The following is a 19,597-nucleotide window of genomic DNA, read 5'->3' on the forward strand; positions in this document are numbered from 1 at the left end:
TTATGGAAACTATGATGATTAAAGAAGAGGAAGTACTGGCACTTTTAAAGAATATAAATGTGGATAAATCTCCAGGTCCTGACAGGATGTTCCCTAGGACCTTGAGGGAAGTTAGTGTAGAAATAGCAGGGGCTCTGACAAAAATATCTCAAATGTCATTAGAGACGGGGATGGTGCCAGAGGATTGCTCATGTGGTTCCATTGTTTAAAAAGGGCTCTAGGAGTAAACCTAGCAATTATAGCCCTGTCAATTTGACGTCAGTGGTGGGTAAATTAATGGAAAGTATCCTTAGAGATGATATATATAATTATCTAGATAGACAGGGTCCGATTAGGAACAGTCAACATGGATTTGTGCGTGGAAAGTCATGTTTGACAGATCTTATTGAATTTTTTGAAGAGGTTACTAGGAAAGTTGACAAGGGTAAAGCAGTGGATGTTGTCTATATGTACTTCATTAAGGTCTTTGACAAGGTTCCACACAGAAGGTTAGTTAGGAAGGTTCAATCGTTAGGTATTAATATTAAAGTAGTAAAATGGATTTAACAGTGGCTGGATGGGAGATGCCAGAGAGTAGTTTGTCAGGATAACTGTTTGTCAGGTTAGAGGCCAGTGACTACTGGTGTGCTTCAGGGATCTGGACTGGGTCCACTATCGTTTGTCATATACATTAATGATCTGGATGATGGGGTGGTAAATTGGATTAGTAAGTATGCAGATAATATTAAGATAGGTGGCGTTGTGGATAATGAAGTAGGTTTCAAAGCTTGCAGAGAGATTCAGGCCAGTTAGAAGAGTGGGCTGAAAGATGGCAGATGGAGTTTAATGCTGATAGGTGTGAGGTGCTCCATTTTGGTAGGACTAATCAAAATAGGAATTACATGGTAAATGGTAGAGCATTGAGGAATGCATTTGAACAGAGTGATCTAGGAATAATGGTGCATAGTTCCCTGAAGGTGGAATCTCATGTGGATAGGGTGGTGAAGAAAGCTTTTGCTATGCTGGCCAGAGCATTGAGTGTAGGAGTTGGGATGTAATGTTAAAATTGTACAAGGCATTGGTGAGGCCAAATTTGGAGTTTTGTGTACAGTTCTGGTCACTGAATTATAGGAAAGATGTCAACAAAATAGAGAGAGTACAGAGGAGATTTACTAGAATGTTACCTGGGTTTCAGCACCTAAGTTACAGAGAAAGGTTAAACAATTTAGGTCTTTATTCTTTGGAGCATAGAAGGTTGAGGGTGGACTTGATAGAGGTATTTAAAATGATGAGGGGAATAGAGAGTTGACATGGATAGGCTTTTTCCATTAAGAGTAGGGGAGATTCAAACAAGAGGACATGAGTTGAGAGTTAACGGGCAAAAGTTTAGGGTTAACACGAGGGGGAACTTCTTTACTCTTTACTGTACATGGACAGGATTGGAGGGTTATGGGCTGAGTGCAGGTAGGTGGGACCAGATGAGAGTAAGCATTCGGCACAGACTAGAAGGGCCAAGATGGCCTGTTTCCGTGCTATGATTGTTTATATGGTTATATATGAGTATTGTGGGGAAGGCTGATGAGCTGAGAACATGGAGTGACACATGGGATTTATGACATTGTAGCCATTAGTGAAACTTGGTTACAGGAGGGGTAGGACTGGCAACTTAATGTTCCAGGGTTCCAATATTTCAGACTCGATAGAGCAGAGGGATGAAGGGTGGGGGGGTGGTGGCATTGCTAGTCAGGGAAAATTTTACAGCAGCGCTCCGCTCAGGCAGGACAGATTAGGCGGCTTGTCTACCAAGGCCATATGGGTGGAGCTGAGAAACAGGAAAGGCATGACCACATTAATGGGGTTGTATTATAGACCACTCAATAGTGAGAATTGGAGGAGCAAATCTGCAGAGAGATAGCAGACAACTGCAGGAAACGAAAGTTTGATAGTAGGGGATTTTAATTTTCCACATATTGATTGGGACTCCTATACTGTTCAAGGTCTAGACGGGTTAGAGTTTGTAAAATGTGTTCAGGAAAGTTTTCTAAATCAATATATAGAGGTACCGACTGGAAAGGATGCAATATTAGATCCCCTATTAAGAAACGAGTTAGGACAGGTGACGGAAGTGATTGTATGGGAACACTTTGGTTCTAGCAATCACAACACCATTAGTTTCAACTTGATCATGGATAAAGATAGATCTGGTCCTTGGACTGAGGTTCTAAACTGGAAAAAGGCCAAATTTGAAGAAATGAGAAAGGATCTAAAAAGCGTGGATTGGGACAGGTTGTCCTCTGTCAAGGATGTCATTGGTAAGTGGGAGGCCTTCAAAGGAGAAATTTTGAGAGTGCAGAGTTTGTATGTTCCTGTCAGGATTAAAGGCAAAGTGAATAAGAATAAGGAACCTTGGTTCTCTAGGGATATTGGAACTCTGATAAAGAAGAAGAGAGAGATGTATGACATGTGTAGGAAACAGGGAGCAAATAAGGTAGTTGGAAGAATGAGGGGAGATTTGATAGAGGTATATAAAATTATGATGGGTATAGATAGAGTGAATGCAAGCAGGCTTTTTCCACTGAGGCCAGGGGAGAAAAAACCAGAGGACATGGATTAAGGGTGAAGGGGGAAAAGTTTAAAGGGAATATTAGGTGGGGGGGGGGGCTTCTTCACACAGAGAGTGGCAGGAGTGCGGAATGAGCTGCCAGATATAGTGGTAAATGCGGGCTCACTTTTAACATTTAAGAAAAACTTGGACTGATACATAGATGATAGGTGGATGGACGGTTATGGTCCAGGTGCAGGTCAGTGGGACTAGGCAGAAAAATGGTTTGACACAGCCAAGAAAGGCCAAAAGGCCTGTTTCTGTGCTGTAATGTTCTATGGGTCTATATACTTGAGGATAGGTAGCATATGTTCTCCAAATACCTTGACCTGGGACAGTTCCCTTTCCTAACTTCCTGACCAAAAGACTGCTATCAGTAAAGATAAACAGCAACACCTCTGCAACAATCATCCTCAACACAAGGTTGCGTCCTCAGACCCACTTCCCAGCGCACTCGAACCGGCTCACAAAGCGGCCGCGCCAGCATTGAAGCAGGTCCCAAAGAGGGCACCAAGCCTGCTTCACCAGCAAGGGGAAAAGCCCGCGCGCGGGACGGGACTGTGAATACGTGCCCCCTACAGTATTCCCGCCCGGGGAGGGCAGGATCAGGAAGGCTTTAAAGCAAGGCCGCTAAGTTTAAATAAACCTCTTTTGTAACTGCAGCTCACCGACTCCATGTCATTATTGCAGCGCTGCGTGTAGCACACCGCTACAGTATCCCAATAAACCAAATTATCAAATGTACAATCTTACTCAAAATCTACAGTGTACTAATTTTGTGTGAAATAGACATTAATCTGTATCACAATTCATTTAACTAAACCAAAATTATCAGTAGATTTTGTCTAATGTTCACTTTTAGATTACAGAAGTTTACTTGTTCCTGTCTTCCAAAATGCACCACAGTAGCACGAAACTATTACACAGGTACCTGGGGCACCTGAGTTCCGAGTTTAATCCCAGCATCTACAGTACATCCCCCCGTGGAGTGTGTGGGTTTCCCCCAGGTACTCTAGTTTCCTCCCATAGTTCAGAAATGTACCAGGTAGGCTAATTGGTTATTGTAAATTATCCCATGATTAGATAAGGATTAAATTGGGGTTTGAGGGGCTGGTGGTGCTTGAAAGGCCAGAAGGGCCTACTCTACGCTGTTTCACTAATAAAACATAATACCTGATGAAGAGAAGTAGTATTTACCTAGCGGGTTATAAACCTGTAACCTAACATTGCATGTCAGCCCAATGAAAAATATCTCGAGATTTATAGTGGGGGAGTAGTATAAACAAAAACATCGCGTAGGTTCACTCATAAACTACATTTTCACAATAGACAACTAACACTAGTTCAGTATATCTCAACTCAACAAAAAATTTATCATTTCATGTACGTGAAGCCTAAAGATCTGCACTTAGTCACAAGTATATATACCTATTGCTTTTTTTCATTTTAACAGTTTAGCAACTTCAAAGTACAGACACAATCCAGTAACAACCAAGAAATGTCACTGAATTTCTACAAGTGACCGGACAAACAGAATAACCTATGCACCATTCAACACAAAAATTACTCAGATGCTTAGTTGTGGCAACTCACCAATGAGATCAAAAGATCACTAGAGGTTCAGGACAAATACCAAAACAGGGATAGTTAAAAACAGCTAATTACACATTTTCTTTGGAATTGTTGTATTCAATCACAGATCACTGTAATTATTTTAAGTATGAGTAAAAATCAAGATACAAGCGGAGCAACTCTTATCCAAAATTCCAAAAATCACTGAAATCCAAAAAATTTTTGAGCGCTGACGTGATGTCATAAATGGAAAATTCCACAAGGTGCTGGGAAGACTCCAAAGGGATGCACAGATCTTTGTGCACCAGACAGTTCTAACAAATGAACTCATGTGTAATGAAAATAAGTTCATGAAAAATAGAAAAACACTGCATAAAGCAAAAAATGAAGAATGTGTATTGAAAGAATGGATTCAGTGTCAGTGAATATATGCTGTTTTAACTGCCGATCATGAAACAAGCAAAGATCTGCACAACAAACTGAAAATTGAAGGTAATCAGGAACATTCAGCAGACTGGTTGCAGAAATTTAAGAAAAGGCACAGCATTAAACAAAAAAAGCAGGATCTTCCATTGGCCACACATTTTAATTCCACATCCCATTCCCATTCTGATATGTCTATCCGTGGCCTCCTCTACTGTCAAAATGAATCCAAACTCAGGTTGGAGGAACAACACCTTATATACCGGCTGGGTAGCCTCCAACCTGAAGGCATGAACACTGACTTCTCTAACTTCCATTAATGCCCCTCCTCCCCTTCTTACCCCATCCCTGACATATTTAGTTGTTTGCCTGTTCTCCATCTCCCTCCAGTGTTTTCCCCTCTTTCTCCCGAGGCCTCCTGTCCCATGATCCTTTCCCTTCTCCAGCTCTGTATCACTTTCGCCAATCACCTTTCCAGCTCTTAAGCTTCATCCCACCCCCTCCGGTCTTCTCCTATCATTTCGTATTTCCCCCCTCCTCCCCACTACTTACAAATCTCTTACTATCTTTCCTTTCGGTTAGTCCTGACAAAGGGTCTCGGCCCGAAACATCGACAGCGCTTCTCCCTATAGATGCTGTCTGGCCTGCTGCGTTCCACCAGCATTTTGTGTGTGTGTTGTTAGCATTAAACTTTTAAAGATTTGTAGTGATCATGCATCTGATCATGAAGCAGCAGAGAAATTCATTGATCAGTTTACCAAGATCGCTGCTGACGAAAAGATAACACACTGAACGGCTGCATCAGTACATGTGTGTGATGAACAATTGTAAGACATTTATTCAAACGAGAGGACATGATTTAAGAGTTAGGGGGCAGCACAAGTTTAAGGGAAACACGAGGGGGTATTTCTTTACTCAGAGAGTGATAGCTGTGTGGAATGAGCTTCCTGTAGAAGTCGTAGAGGCCAGTTCAGTTGTGTCATTTAAGGTAAAAATGGATAGGTATATGGACAGGAAAGGAGTGGAGGGTTATGGGCTGAGTGCGGGTAGGTGGGACTAGGTGAGATTAAGAGTTCGGCACGGACTAGGAGGGCCGAGATGGCCTGTTTCCGTGCTGTGATTGTTATATGGTTATATGTTATATGGTTATAAAGACTTTAGCACTTAAATTCAGTCGGAAATGATGACAAGCTATCTTATTATATATTCCAAAATCCAAAAAAATCTGAAACACTTCCAGCTCCAAGCATTTCCAACTCAACCAGAACTTTAAAAAAACTTATATCCTACAAGGCATTCTCCAGCTCTAAACTGAGGAATGTAGTGTACCAGGACAGAGAGCATTGGTGTTAGTATGTAAAGACCTGAATGTAATACACCAACCCAAACTGAGAGATGCACCAACATCCTTGGCATTTTGCACAAAACAAGTAGATGTTTTCCAAAGTGGTTAGCATACTACATTCCATTAACCATGCCTAAGAAATATGTAAATAGCTTGTTTCATTGTCAGAACATGTCCCAAAATTAAATGACAAGTAATAGATTCATGGTGGCAGTTGCTTGGCAGCTTAGGAGTTTTACACTTGAGATCTCAAGTGATTAAGTAATTTTGAGACAATCTGGTAGATTTCTATTTGTTTACATACAGTAAAAACATGACTGGAGGTCTTGCTGCTGCAAAAGGAATGCTGACATGAAGGATAAACACCTCCCACAGATGAAGCCACTATGCACAAAGATCATAAAATGTAAACATTAACAAAAAAAGCTCTACCGTTGAATGAAGGACAGCCTTAATGGGTAAAGTGGTTGATCACATAGAAGACTTCAAAAAATAGTGCACCATGATCAGAATATCGCACCAATGACAATGAGAACTTTAACGCTATTGCATGGAAAAGAGTCAGATTTGACCTGTTAGGTAGATGGACAGTAAAGTCAGAGGTAGAACATAGAAAGAAAATGGAGTTTGGTAATAGATCAAAAATATGTGCAAAGGAATTGAAAATGAGTTAATTATAGTGTTTTATATAAGTAAATGGCTTGATAAGTGAAAAGATAGAACCATCAATGAGTGGTCAAGAAACTTAGCTGAGTGGGTCAGGAATTAAAAATCAGCCACACTGAGATGGTCTGTCACAGAGAGCAAGAAACAAGATTTCAACACAATAAAGTGCAGATATAGAGCTTTAGGATCAAAGTGGGAGGGATTACAATGGCTAGATTTTGGAAGGTGCTAAACAAATTGTTTTCAACGGCACCAAAAATAAACAATTTCTTCAAATTTATTAGAGGAAAAGGTACAGTATACAGCAATGTGGTAGGCAGATTTATAGAAAATAAATTTAGGAATATTTTCAAGGTAAAGGTGAAGTAGAAGACAGATTTTTGTAGAACAGCTAGGGCTGAAGGTGATTTTTCTCAGACACCTTAGATACGGATGACAAATTAATTATGTGTCAGGTCCATTGACATGTACATCCAAGACCCGAAGTAAAACTGGGTTGGAAGTCAGCATCGGTTTACGTTGGGCCAAGAACATTGAAAAATATGCAGAGAGCATACTAAATCCTTTGACATATTAAATATTTTTGACTATCATGAGGGCAAGTTTGCTTCATTTTAAAATGGAGATCACTAAACAAATGCAAAATGTGTAATAGATTTTATACAGTTAGCATTGCTATGACTGCACATTTACTCCTATACACTGGAATTAATCAAGGAACCACAAATTAATGAGATACTTAATTCCAGAAACTTCGTTATAATATACTTTAATACTAATCACTTACCTCTCCTGAGTAACTATATTTGCCCTTCAATATCTGCCTGTATAATCGAGTGCGATTATCATCTTCAAAGGGCATGGTTCCACTTAATAAAATATAAGAAACCACACCCAATGCCCACATGTCAACAGAATTTGTGTAAGGCTTCCTCACAAGGATTTCAGGAGCAATATATTCTGGGGTGCCACAGGTTGTCTTCATCAGACAATCATCACCTTTCTTTCGAGTGCTTGCTAATCCAAAATCTGTGATCATAATTTTAGAATCAGCTCCTGGGTGATAGTACAGCAAGTTTTCAGGTTTCAGGTCTCTGTGTGTGATGCCTAGTATGTGCAAATATTTAACTCCATCAAGAACCATTTGCAACACTTTTGTGGCATCACGTTCAGTAAAAGAACCTTTGGCTATGATCCTATCGAAAAGTTCACCCCCAGTAGCAAGCTCCATTACCATATACACTCGTTCTTGAGTCTCAAATACTTCAATGAGTTGTATGACATTGGTATGCCTCACTCTCCGGAGGACGTTAAGCTCAGACTCACACACTTCCCTGCCTTCCTTGTACTTTGTCTCAATCAGTTTTATTGCATAAGGCTGTTTGGTGCTTTTGTGTTCCACTCTGACAACCCGACTGAAACTCCCTCTACCTATCAGTGCTTTGATGTCATACTTCGCAGTCACTCTGGGATCAAATTTGGCACGATATTTAGCCACTTTATTCCTCCTAGGATCATTTTGCTGGTCCCAAAGGCCACTCTGTTGGTAGGCATTAGTTTGATGAGGCGGGGGAGCGTCATTCTTGTTCCGATTCTTGATGGTATTGTCTTTAATAAAGTGCTTATATTTATCTACATTTTGGCCAGTGTATGGCTCCACAGTTTTGACGAGATCCAAGTGAAAGTTTTTAGTTGGCTCGGGAAGCACTTTGCTTGTCCCGCAGCCCATTACTTTCTGCTGTTGCTGGGCCAGGAAATCATTTCATCCCTTCATCATCATCCAGCTCCTTGTCTACTTGCACCTTGATTCTTCCTCTGCAACGACACAGTACGTGTTTCAAAACGCGTCCAATAACCATACTTGCAAACGAGTTTCCTGTAGAATAGAAACTTTCTTTCAGGTTGGCATTTAAATTGGTCTCCCTCTCAAAAAACGGTTTAAACAATGGCAGTGCATAAACTGGAGGAACCGATAAAGATCTCAATCCCTCGCCTACAACAGAGGGTTAAAGATCGAGGTGCTGAACCCTCATCTCCTACCGTCACTCCACCCCTTAGCCTACTGTTGAAACAGCCCCCTTCCAAGCCCCACCGCCTACCCTGCACAGATGAACCCAGGCCAATCTAACTCAGTCCAGACTGACACGGCCCCACACAGCTAAGCCCAGCCCTACTTCATTGTTCCAACAGCCCCTTCTCAAGACCACCGTCAGCCATGACACAACCCAACCAAGCCTAGCCCAGCCCGGCCCGACCCCACACAATTCAGCCTAACGCCCCACAGACCCCCGCCCTGCCCACCTGACTCCGCCGAAAACCCTTCTCGCGAACGCAATCGGCCGCTTTCGCTGTTGCGGTCACCGCCAGCGCCCAACGCGACATCCCACACTCGGCGCCCGGGCCTGTGTCGCTCGATGGCTCGCACGGAAAACCGAGCGCCGTCGCGAACTTTCCTTGAACTCGGGCGCCGCGCGGACCGACGTCACTTCCCGTCAGGCATCGGCCAGACTGAGCCGCGAGCCCGCGGGCGGGTCGCGAGAACGCGCGTCCTCGTCGGTCGTCAGGGCGGGTGATTCTGCTGGACAAGCCAGAAAAACAGAACAAGAAAGATCATTTTAAATCGCTTGGTGTTTTTTAATAATATTTTATTCGTAAATGTTTTACATGAGAGGTAAAAATGTGTGATTGGTTGTGAGAAAAATAATCTGTACCTGCAAATGATGCAGTCAGTTTTAAAAAACGGATTTGAAAAGTTGCAAAATTGCCGCTGGTTTACACATCTTGACAGATTATGTCATTGCAATACTACAAGCAAGGTTGCTGTACCAGAGGGATATCAGGAACTGCTATGTATATTGCTTCACAGAAACGTGGCTCACCCCACCATTTTGGACACAGCACTGCAACCCAAAGGCTTCACCATTCATCTCAAAAACAGGACAACCAGTTCTTTTAAAGGTAAAGGGTGCTTTACATAGCGGTTGTATCTTAATCCTGCTCACCCGACTTGGAACATCTAGCAGTCAAGTGTCATCCATTTTATCTGTGAGGGAGTCTTCTGCCATCATCTTAGTAGCGATGTACATTCCACCTCAGGCCACTGTCAGGCAGCACAAGAAGAGCTGAGCACTGTGATCAACAATCACAAAACAGCACACTATTATGCCTTCTCTATCATTGCTGGAGATTTCAACCAGGCCAGCTTGAAAAAATCTCTGAACAACTACCACCAACGTATTACCTGTGGAACCAGAGGAGCCAACACACTTGACCACTGTTATAACACCATCAAAAACTCTTGTAAACCCACAGAACAGTCCTTGTTATGGTAACATCTATCTTATTTAACTGTTTTCTATTCATCACTGTAGCACTTTGCATGTAATCTTAGTCTTTTTCATCAAACAACTATGAGTCAATCCATCATGTGAAGTTGATAGGACGTGGGACTTGAGAACTGTCTGCAAAAATGGCACCTGCTAGGCTACATGCTGAAAGCTGTGAGCATTTGTAACATGTCAACAGAAAGAGCCTTACCAAAACTTTCCAACAAATCCAGAGTAACAATATAGACAAAACTTAGTGCCACTCTATGAATCTTGCAACTGGAGTGCTCACTCTTTGCACAATGTTCCCATAAAGCTTTAGGATGAGTTACATCATTGTTCAAACACTCACAAAAATGGAAACAAATCAATGTCTAGACTAGTCTTTTAACATCTCCTCAAATACTACACCTTGCCTCAATGATTTGTTTCCTTTCCTTCAATTTCCTTTCAGCAATTTTTGTTGCAACACTATCTTGCTGCAGAAAATATATGTTGCATATAGTTTGATATTGAAAATGCATATGAGTCAGCTGCTTATTTCAGTCCAGCAAGCTGACACAGAATGCTGGAGCTGAGTTCCGCTGCAGAACATAGAAAACCTACAGCACAATACAACCTTCAGCCCACAAAGCTGTGCCAAACCTGTCCTTACCTTAGAACTACATAGGCTTCCCTATAGCCCTCTATTTTTCTAAGCTCCATAGATCCATCCAGGAGTCTCTTAAAAGACCCTATCGTATCTGCTTCCACCACCGCCGCCGGCAGCCCATTCAACACACTCACTTACCCCTGACATCTCCTCTGTACTTCCAAGCACCTTAAAACTGTGCCCTCTTGTGCTAGCCATTTCAGCCCTGGGGAAAAGCCTGTGACTATCCATATGATCAATGACTCTCATTATCTTGTACACCTCTATCAGGTCACCTTTCATCCTGCATTGCTCTGAGGAGAAAAGGCCGAGTTCACTCAACCTATACTCATAAGGCATGCTCTCCAATCCAGGCAGCATCCTTGTAAATCTCCTCTGCACCCTTTCTCTGGTTTCCACATCCTTCCTGTAGTGAGGTGCCCAGACTTGAGCACAATACTTCAAGTGAGGTCTGACCAGCGTCCTAATTAGCTGCAACATTACCTCTCAGCTCTTAAACCCAGTCCCACAATTGATGAAGGCCAATGCACCACGTACCTTCTTAACCACAGAGACAACGTGTGTAGCAGCTTTGAGATACCATTAATGCTATATTCTGCCATCATATTTGACCTACCAAAATGAACCACCTCACACTTATCGGGGTTGAACTCCATCTGCCACTTCTCAGCCCTGTTTTGCATCCCAGCAATGTCCCATTGTAACCTCTGACACCCCTCCACACTAACCACAACATCCCCAACCTTTCTGTCATCAGCAAATTAACTAACCCATCCCTCCACTTCCTCATCCATGTCATTTATAAACATCACAAAGAGTAGGGGTCCCAGGCACACCGCTGGTCACCAGCCTCCATGCAGAATATGACCTGTCTACAACCACTCTTTGCCTTCTGTGGGCAAGCCATTTCTGGATCCACAAAGCAAGGTCCCCTTGGATCCCATTGCTCCTTACTTTCTCAATAAGCCTTGCATGGGGTACCTCATCAAATGCCTTGCTGAAATCCATATACACTACATCTACTGCTCTACCTTCATTAATGTGTTTAGTCACATCCTCAAAAAATTCAATCAGGCTCATAAGACACGACCTGCCTTTGACAAAGCCATGCCGACTATTCCTAATCATATTATGCCACTCCAAATGTTCATGAGACCTGCCTCTCAGGATCTGCTCCATCAACTTACCAACCACTGAAGTAAGACTCATTGGTCTATAATTTCCTGGGCTATTGCTACTCCCTTTCTTGAATAAGGGAACAACATTCGCAACCCTCCAATCCTCCAGAACCTCTCCCGTTTTCATTGATGATGCAAAGATCATTGCCAGAGGCTCAGCAGTCTCCTCCCTTGCCTTCCACAGTAGCCTGGTGTACATCTCGTCCAGACCCAGTGACTTACCCAACTTGATGCTTTCCAAAAGCTCCAGCACATCCTCTACCTTAATATCTACATGCTCAAACTTTTCAGTCCACTGCAAGTCATCCCTACAATCACCAAGATCCTTTTCCATAGTGAATACTGAAGCAAAATATTCATTAAGTACCTCCACTATTTCCTCCAGTTCCATACATACTTTTCCACTGTCACACTTGATTGGTCCTATTCTCTCACGTCTTATCCTTTTGCTCTTCACATACTTGTAGAATCCCTTGGGGTTTTCCTTATTCCTGTTCGCCAAGGCTTTCTCATGGCCCCTTATGGCTCTCCTGATTTCATTCTTAAGCCCCTTCCTGCTAGCTTTATAATCTTCCAGATTCCTATCATTACCAAGTTTGTTGAACCTTTTGTAAGCTCTTTTCTTCTTGACTGGATTTACAACATCCTTTGTACACCATGGATCTTGTACCCTACCATCCTTTCCATGTCTCATTGGAATGTACCTACTCAGATCCCCTCTCAAATATCCCCTGAACATTTGCCACGTTTCTTCCATATGTTTCCAATTTATGTTTCCAAATTCCTGCCTTATATTATAATGCCTTATATTTCCTCTTACTCCAATTAAATGTTTCTCTAACTTGTCTGTTCCTATCCCTCTTCAACGCTATGGTAAAGGAGATAGAATTGTGATCACTATCTCCAAAATGCTCTCCCACTGAGAGACCTGACACCTGACCAGGTTCATTTCCCAATACCAGATCAAGTACTGCCTCTTATCTTGTAGGCTTAGCTACATATTGTGTCAAGAAACCTTCCTGAACACACCTAACAAACTCTACCCCATCTAAACCCCTCACTCTAAGGAGATGCCAATCAATATTTGGGAAATTAAAATCTCCCACCACAACAACCTTGTTATTATTACACCAGAAACTGTCTCCCTATCTGCTCTTTGATGGCCCTGTTACTGTTGGGTGATCCAAAAAAAACACCCAGTAGAGTTATTGACCCCTTCCTGTTTCTAACTTCCACCCACAGATACTCCGTAGACAACCCCTCCATGACTTCCTCCTTTTCTGCGGCTGTGACACTATCTCTGATCAACAGTGCCACACCCCCACCTCTTTTGCCTCCCTCCCTGTCCTTTCTGAAACATCTAAAGCCTAGCACTCCAAGTAACCATTCCTGCCCCTGCACCATCCAAGTCTCTGTAATGGCCACAACATCATAGCTCTAAGTACTGATCCACGCTCTAAGCTCATCCGCTTTATTCGTAATACTCTTCGCATTAAAACAGACACATCTCAAACCATCGGTCTGAGTGAATCCCTTCTCAAACACCTGCCTATCCTCCCTTTCGCACTGTATCTAAGCTTTCTCTATGGCATCAAACTCTAGAGGGAAGATGAGATGTCTGAGGCAACAGGAGTATAGTGAGGGAATTAGATATTTTTATACTGAGATACAGCTTGAGGTGCACCATGTTTCCTTCCGGGCCCTCAAGTAGTGCAGCCCTGCAGTCCTGATTTAATCCTTGCCTAGCCATGGCTAGACTACAAACTAATTAACTTACCAACCAGTATGTCTCTGGACTGTGGGAGGAAATGGCGGCACTCAGAGGAAACCCACGTGGTCACAGGAGAATGTACAAACTCCATACAGGCAGCAGTGGGAATTAACCCGGGTCACCGGTACTGTAAAGTGTTGTGCTAACTACTATCCTAGCTTGCCACCCTGGGTTGGTGTAATAAATAATACCACATGCTTTTTTTAAAGGAGTAAATGAACAAATTTATGAACTAAATATGAAACTTAAACACTTAGATGAACACTTTGCACTCACCGGAAAAAAAAAATCTATTGTAGAAATGTTTAGTTTGCTCACTGCAGACTTTATTTGTACCTTCAAGTAAAAAAAGGCATGAGTCAAATAAATAAATTATTTGTTTGGTTACATCAGAGTAATGATTATACATGAGGTAATTATCTTGTACTACCTCAGTGCACCATTGTAATGAAATGATCTGAGTGGACAGTGTGCAAGAAAAGCTTTTCCCTCTAGTTTCCAAACCTCTTTCCCTTTCTTCTATGGTCCACTGTCCTCTCCTATTAGATTCCTCCTTCTTCAACTAGTTACCTTTTGTGGTAAACTACATATACCTGTCTGGACACGCCCCCCCCCCCCCCCCCCGCTGACTGCTCCTGTGGCTCCTCCCACAGACCCCGGTATAAAGGCGATTGGAGACACCACCTTGGCCTCAGTCTCCAGGATGTAGTGTGGTGGTCAATTGCTGCTTGTTCTTTCTTCCAGCCAATAAAAGCCTATATCTCACCTCACGTATCCAAGAGTTATTGATGGTGCATCACCTTTCCACTTATCACTTTGCAGCTTCTTACATCATTTAGCCTCCTCCACCTTTTCCCTGGTCTGTTTCCACCAGCTGTCCTCCTCCTCCTCTTCCTCCCCCTCTCCTTCCCCCTCTCTTTGCCACTCTCTCCCTCCCCCCAGCACCGCAGCAATATCAACTGGTATCTAATTCATATTTGATGTCACTCACTTAAAGTTCTTCTGCACGTATGCTATTAGGTCCATGACTGGCAAGGGTGTTTATACCAAAACTGACCTTTAAGAAAGGGCTAAACTTTGTTTAGTCATTCGTTTAAGAAGCCGCTCGTCAGGCCTGCAGGACAGAAGCAGATGGAGGCAAGTGGCAAACATCGGATTACTTGATGGTCCCTGAAGGTCAGTGGAAGGGTCTGTGTCCCGGTTGACCCCCGGCACCCGCCTAACAGATGATCGGTGGACTGTTCCTGGGGGGACACACTGAGACAGGCATCAAGTGTTGCTGGAAAGTTATCAACTTGGTGAAGGACACCCTTCAGCCTGCCTGAAACTTGTTAGTCTTGCGGCACAGTGAGATGTGTGTAAGGCAGTGGTGCTGACTGGCACAGTTCAGGCCCGTTGGGAAATGCACTGGAGCTCAGTGCAAACAGCGCTAAGACGCCGTGGGGAAGGGTTGCAGTGTTGGCTTCTAATTACACACGGAGATCCAGAGTTGGATGTGGAAGCCCCTCGGACAATCACCTCAGGGGACCACATGATGGCAATATTGCTATGTTTGTGACTTCTTAAAGCTTACACTACTGAATGGACAGATCATGAACGTAAAGTTTTTTGCACTGTTTCTTCTATCTTTTTTTTCAGTTTCCACGCAAGTATGTCTTGGTGAAGTAAATATTAGGAAGAAATGTCTCTGCATCTCTGGTCAGTACTTAGTAGCAAACCTCGTGCTAACGAGCACAAGAATAGCACGATCTTTGTGTATATATCCTCCTGCTGAAGGGATAACAGTTACCTGCCCCACCATGGCAGAGTCTGCAGATCCTGCACAGAGGAGAGAAGAAGCAAGTTGTTTCAGCTGCCAGGGTCTGCTTTAGGAGAAGGATCTGGGCTGAACTTTGGTGTGAGTTAGGACATACTCTGCAGAGTTTGGATAACCTCTGGAGTTCATAGAGGATGAAAAACATGAGGCCAGCCAGACAATTGTTGGGATATTTGAAACCCAGGACAGGAAAGGCACAGTTGTAGATTTCAACAGTGAGGGAGGACCAGATGGATGCAAATCTCACTTTAGGGTTATAACCATGGTTATAAACATAAGAATGTCATAAAAAGAAGCAGGAGTAGACCACTCAGCCCCTCATGCATGCTCTACCTTTCAAACAAATTGTGACTGATCTTTTACACCAGCATGACTTTCCTAATTAAAACCACATCCCCTGATTCTCAGTCTCTATGTACCTCCATCTGGTTCCCCACTCTGCCTCTTTTCCTCCAAGGAAAACAAAACTAGCCTTGGCAGTCTCTCCTTATGTTTAATACACTCCATCCCAGGCAGTCTAGATGACGGGTCTCAACCAGAAATCTGCTGGGTTCCTCTTTATTCTTTAGCCATCGATCTTCGATTTGCAATTGTATTTTTTTCTCTACAAATAACACAACACTCTGTACACTATATGGAAGTACCCAGTATGCATTTCAGCCTTTAGTTTCAATTTACAAAAATTTTGTTTAAGGGATTAATCCCCACCATAAAAGGATGCACCATTGTGCACACCTAACGTAGAGGCTGTGTCTGTGCCGAGCTTTAAAGGACCAGGAGTGTCAGCCAATTACCGGAGTTCCTATACGTAAAAATCAAAGATTCACACTACATTTATTATCAAAGTTTGAATGTAGTAGACAACCTTGAGATTTGTCTTCCCACAGACAGCCATAAAACAGGCATGGAATCTGTTCCAGAAAACATCAAACATCAAACCTGCAAAAAAAAAGAATAAGTCACTCAAATGGCAAAAAAGCACAGAATATAAAACATCAAACCACAAGGTCATTGAAACAGTCTCGGAATATTCAGGGTAGTTCAGTTCAGTTCAGTTTAGCATTGTGTCATTTGTTGACTGCAGGCTGTAGAGCCAGTCCGCCCCAATCAAAGTAGCAATTTAAAAAAGGAGCAGCCAGAAACATCATCACCTGAACTACAGAGTCCATTCCACACACCATGTCAATCCAACCTCGCCCAAGACCATCCCCCCGCAGCAGAGAGGAGGGAGAGACCAGTCAAATGCAGGCACTTTCCTCCGGCAGCAGTGAAAGAGAGACTGACCAAACGCAGGCAGAACACTCTGGCAGAACACTCGCTCGCCTCGCACTCTCGCCCTCATTGATTTCAATCTAGCTCGATGCTTTAATTAGCAAGATCGACATAGAGTCAATCAAGGGCTCGCAATTTCTAAGCCTCTTAACCTGCAGGTCACACACTCCGCTCGAAACCTCACCAAACTCCCTCAGAGACAGCAAAGGTCCAGGTTACTCAATCAGCTCGAAAACACACCATCAAAATGTACATCACAGGTTTCCATAGCAGCTGAATCAGATTTGAAAGAGGTAAAGGAAATAAAAGAAGTAATCTTGTGTCCAAAGGACATCTCCTTTGGTCACATTGCTTGCTAGCACAATCTTCTTGGTATTTCTTTTTGGAAATATCTGTATAAGCTCAGTTCACAAACCCTGACATCAAACACTCTGAGATACCTGCAGGCAACTTTGGAATAGAATTTCTTAACACCTGAACTGTTTGATTTTCATGCCATTGACAGCAGTGCCATACTCAAGCCACTAGGTGGCTCTGCACTGTTACAGGTTCTCAAACTCCTGAGCATTTCACTAAAGGGGCATCAACCTTCAGATAATACTAACAAACACATTTAAAATTTGCATACAGTTATTAATGTTCCAGTTGCCTCCAAATACCTCCTTAATTGGAAACTCATTTAGGCATGAGGCTTTGGACCTCCTGGATGTGGCCCCCAACATATACGCACCAACACTGTACAACCATTCCCCATCCACTCTGCTCTCCAGTTACTCTGACATATCTGATTGTAGCATTTGGCAAAAAGCACCTTGTCAAGGCACAAGTTCGGTAAATTTCTATTCCCAAATTGTTGAATTATCAAGTCCATGCACTGGAGAAAAGCAAAGTAAGATTGCAAGTCGATCAAAAGAAATATAAAAAATGACTTGAAGAAATGGAAAATTATGAAACTATTCTGGAACAGAGAGAAAAAGGAATCAAGTAAGAAAAAAATTACAGCTTTGGTATTTTTATAGCTGAACATTGAACTTTGGAGAGAATGGAAAAGTTGTTGAAGTTTTGTTGCTGTTGTGAACTAATTGTGGGCATGAATCAATACTGCAAATTAATTATTTCTAACAGTTTTAGATTGGTTTCTAACTTCTAGTAGAATTTTGAGTAACTCTAGGTCATAGTTTACGTTACTCATAACTTTAGGTGCTAGTGAAGACGGGAATGGAAAGGTAGACAGATGAATGCAAGGCTGGTACAAGGACAAGGTTTTAGGTTCTCAGATTGTCGGAACCTCTCCTGGTGTAGAGGCGACCAGGACATGAGGGATGGGTTGCATCTGAAATAGAGGGAAGCCAATATTCTGGCCGAGAGGATTGCTAATAGTACCTGCGATGGTTTAAACTAATTTCCCGCTAGATGCATAGGGACCAAAGCACCGGGTCAGAAAGTAGAGGGATTGAGAGGAAAGAAGATGCATTGACCAGCAAGTCTGAAAAGAGGGCCAGGCAGGAGTACAGCAATGGGACGGGCAGGTTGAAGTATTTATTTTAATGCTAGGGTAAGAGTGATGAACTTAGAGCATGGACCAAGACACTCATTTGCACTTGCAGACCCTATTCTGTTCAGATTGGCAACACCTCCTCCACAATCACCATCAGAATAGAAACTTCAATAGAGGCACAGTAGAGGGTATCCTGACGGGTTGTATCATAACCTGGTATGGAAACAAGGCCCAAAATCAGAAAATGCACAAAAATGATAGGTACAGCCCAATCCATCACGGGAATGGCTCCTTCCCCCACCATTAAGCACATCTACAAGGAGCACTGCCATCTTTCATCATGGACCTCCACCATCCAGGCCACGTTCTCCTCTCGCTGCTGCCATCGGGAGGGAGGTACAGGAGCCTTGGGTCCCACACAACCAGGCTCAGGAACCGACCATCAGGCTGCTGAGCCAGCATGAATAACTTCACTCACCTCAACTCTGCACTGATCGCTGAGCACAACCTATGGACTCACTTTCAAGAACTCTACAAGTAACGTTCTCAGTATTAATTCATTCATTATTCATTTATGTTGTTCATCGTTTCTTTGTGTATTTATTGTATTTGCAGTTTGTTTTCTTTTGTGCATCAGTTGTCAGTCTTTGTGTGTAGTTTCATTGATTCTTTGTTCTACTGTGAATGCCTGTAAGAAAATGAATCTGAGGGTTGCAAGGTGACATATGCGTACTTCGATGGTAAATTTATTTTGAACTTTGAAGGCATGAAACTATGGTGTTGTGGCCACTACAGAAACTAGGTTGAGAGAGGTTCAGGACTGGATACTTAATGTTCCTGGATTTTGATGTTTTAGAAGAGATAGAGATGAAGGTAAAGGAGAGGATGGAGTTGCATGACTAATCGGGGATAATGTCACAACTGTATTTATAACTCAAGAGTTAACAAAACTTCTTTGGCAAAATGTGCAACTGGGAAATACTTAGGTTCCTGAGATAAGCTTTAGCCGGGTGCATTATTTCAGCACATTAATTGAGTTTATTGTCAAGAATATATATTGCAGCTGACTTCTCAAAGCGCCAGCAGCCAAAGCAGATGCATACCAAATCAAATGAACAGTCAGTAACTTAAATGCAGTCATCTCTGTTACGGGATTCAGGTGTCTCTAAGCAAAATGACCACAAAACACTTACTGACATGAGAGGTTTGAAAGGGGACCAGAGGGACAATTGTTTCCATGCAGAAGGGGTGGAGTATACAGAATGAGCTGCCAGACGAAGTGGGTGAGGCCGACACAATGGTATCAAAGCATTTTAATTCTGTGCCTTTACCCGACTGTAATATTGTTACATCAGAAAGGATAGGTCAGGGATAAGAGGAGTTTGGAGGGAAATTATCTGGGTCTAGGTAGAAGAGCAGGTAGACATGGACTAGATGGGTCAAATGGCCTGTTTCCGTGCTGCAGTACTCTATGACTCTAATTTCATTAACACATTT

The 19,597-nt window shown here is 42.7% G+C and overlaps 1 protein-coding gene across 1 annotated transcript in view; it reads right to left on the reverse strand.

Annotated features, from left to right (window-relative positions):
- pskh1 (protein serine kinase H1) overlaps positions 1-9,078 on the reverse strand; it is a 35,439-nt gene extending 26,361 nt beyond the window's left edge. The window contains exons 1-2 of the mRNA XM_059992736.1: positions 8,889-9,078; positions 7,375-8,463 (exon numbers count right to left, since the gene is read on the reverse strand). Coding sequence (XP_059848719.1) covers positions 7,375-8,316 — 942 coding nt within the window. The 5' untranslated portion in view covers positions 8,317-8,463; positions 8,889-9,078. The remainder of the gene's footprint in view (positions 1-7,374; positions 8,464-8,888) is intronic.
- Positions 9,079-19,597: the final 10,519 nt, after the last annotated feature.

The sequence above is a fragment of the Hypanus sabinus genome, chromosome 17 (assembly GCF_030144855.1).
Source record: "Hypanus sabinus isolate sHypSab1 chromosome 17, sHypSab1.hap1, whole genome shotgun sequence".
NCBI classification, from domain to species: Eukaryota; Metazoa; Chordata; class Chondrichthyes; order Myliobatiformes; family Dasyatidae; genus Hypanus; species Hypanus sabinus.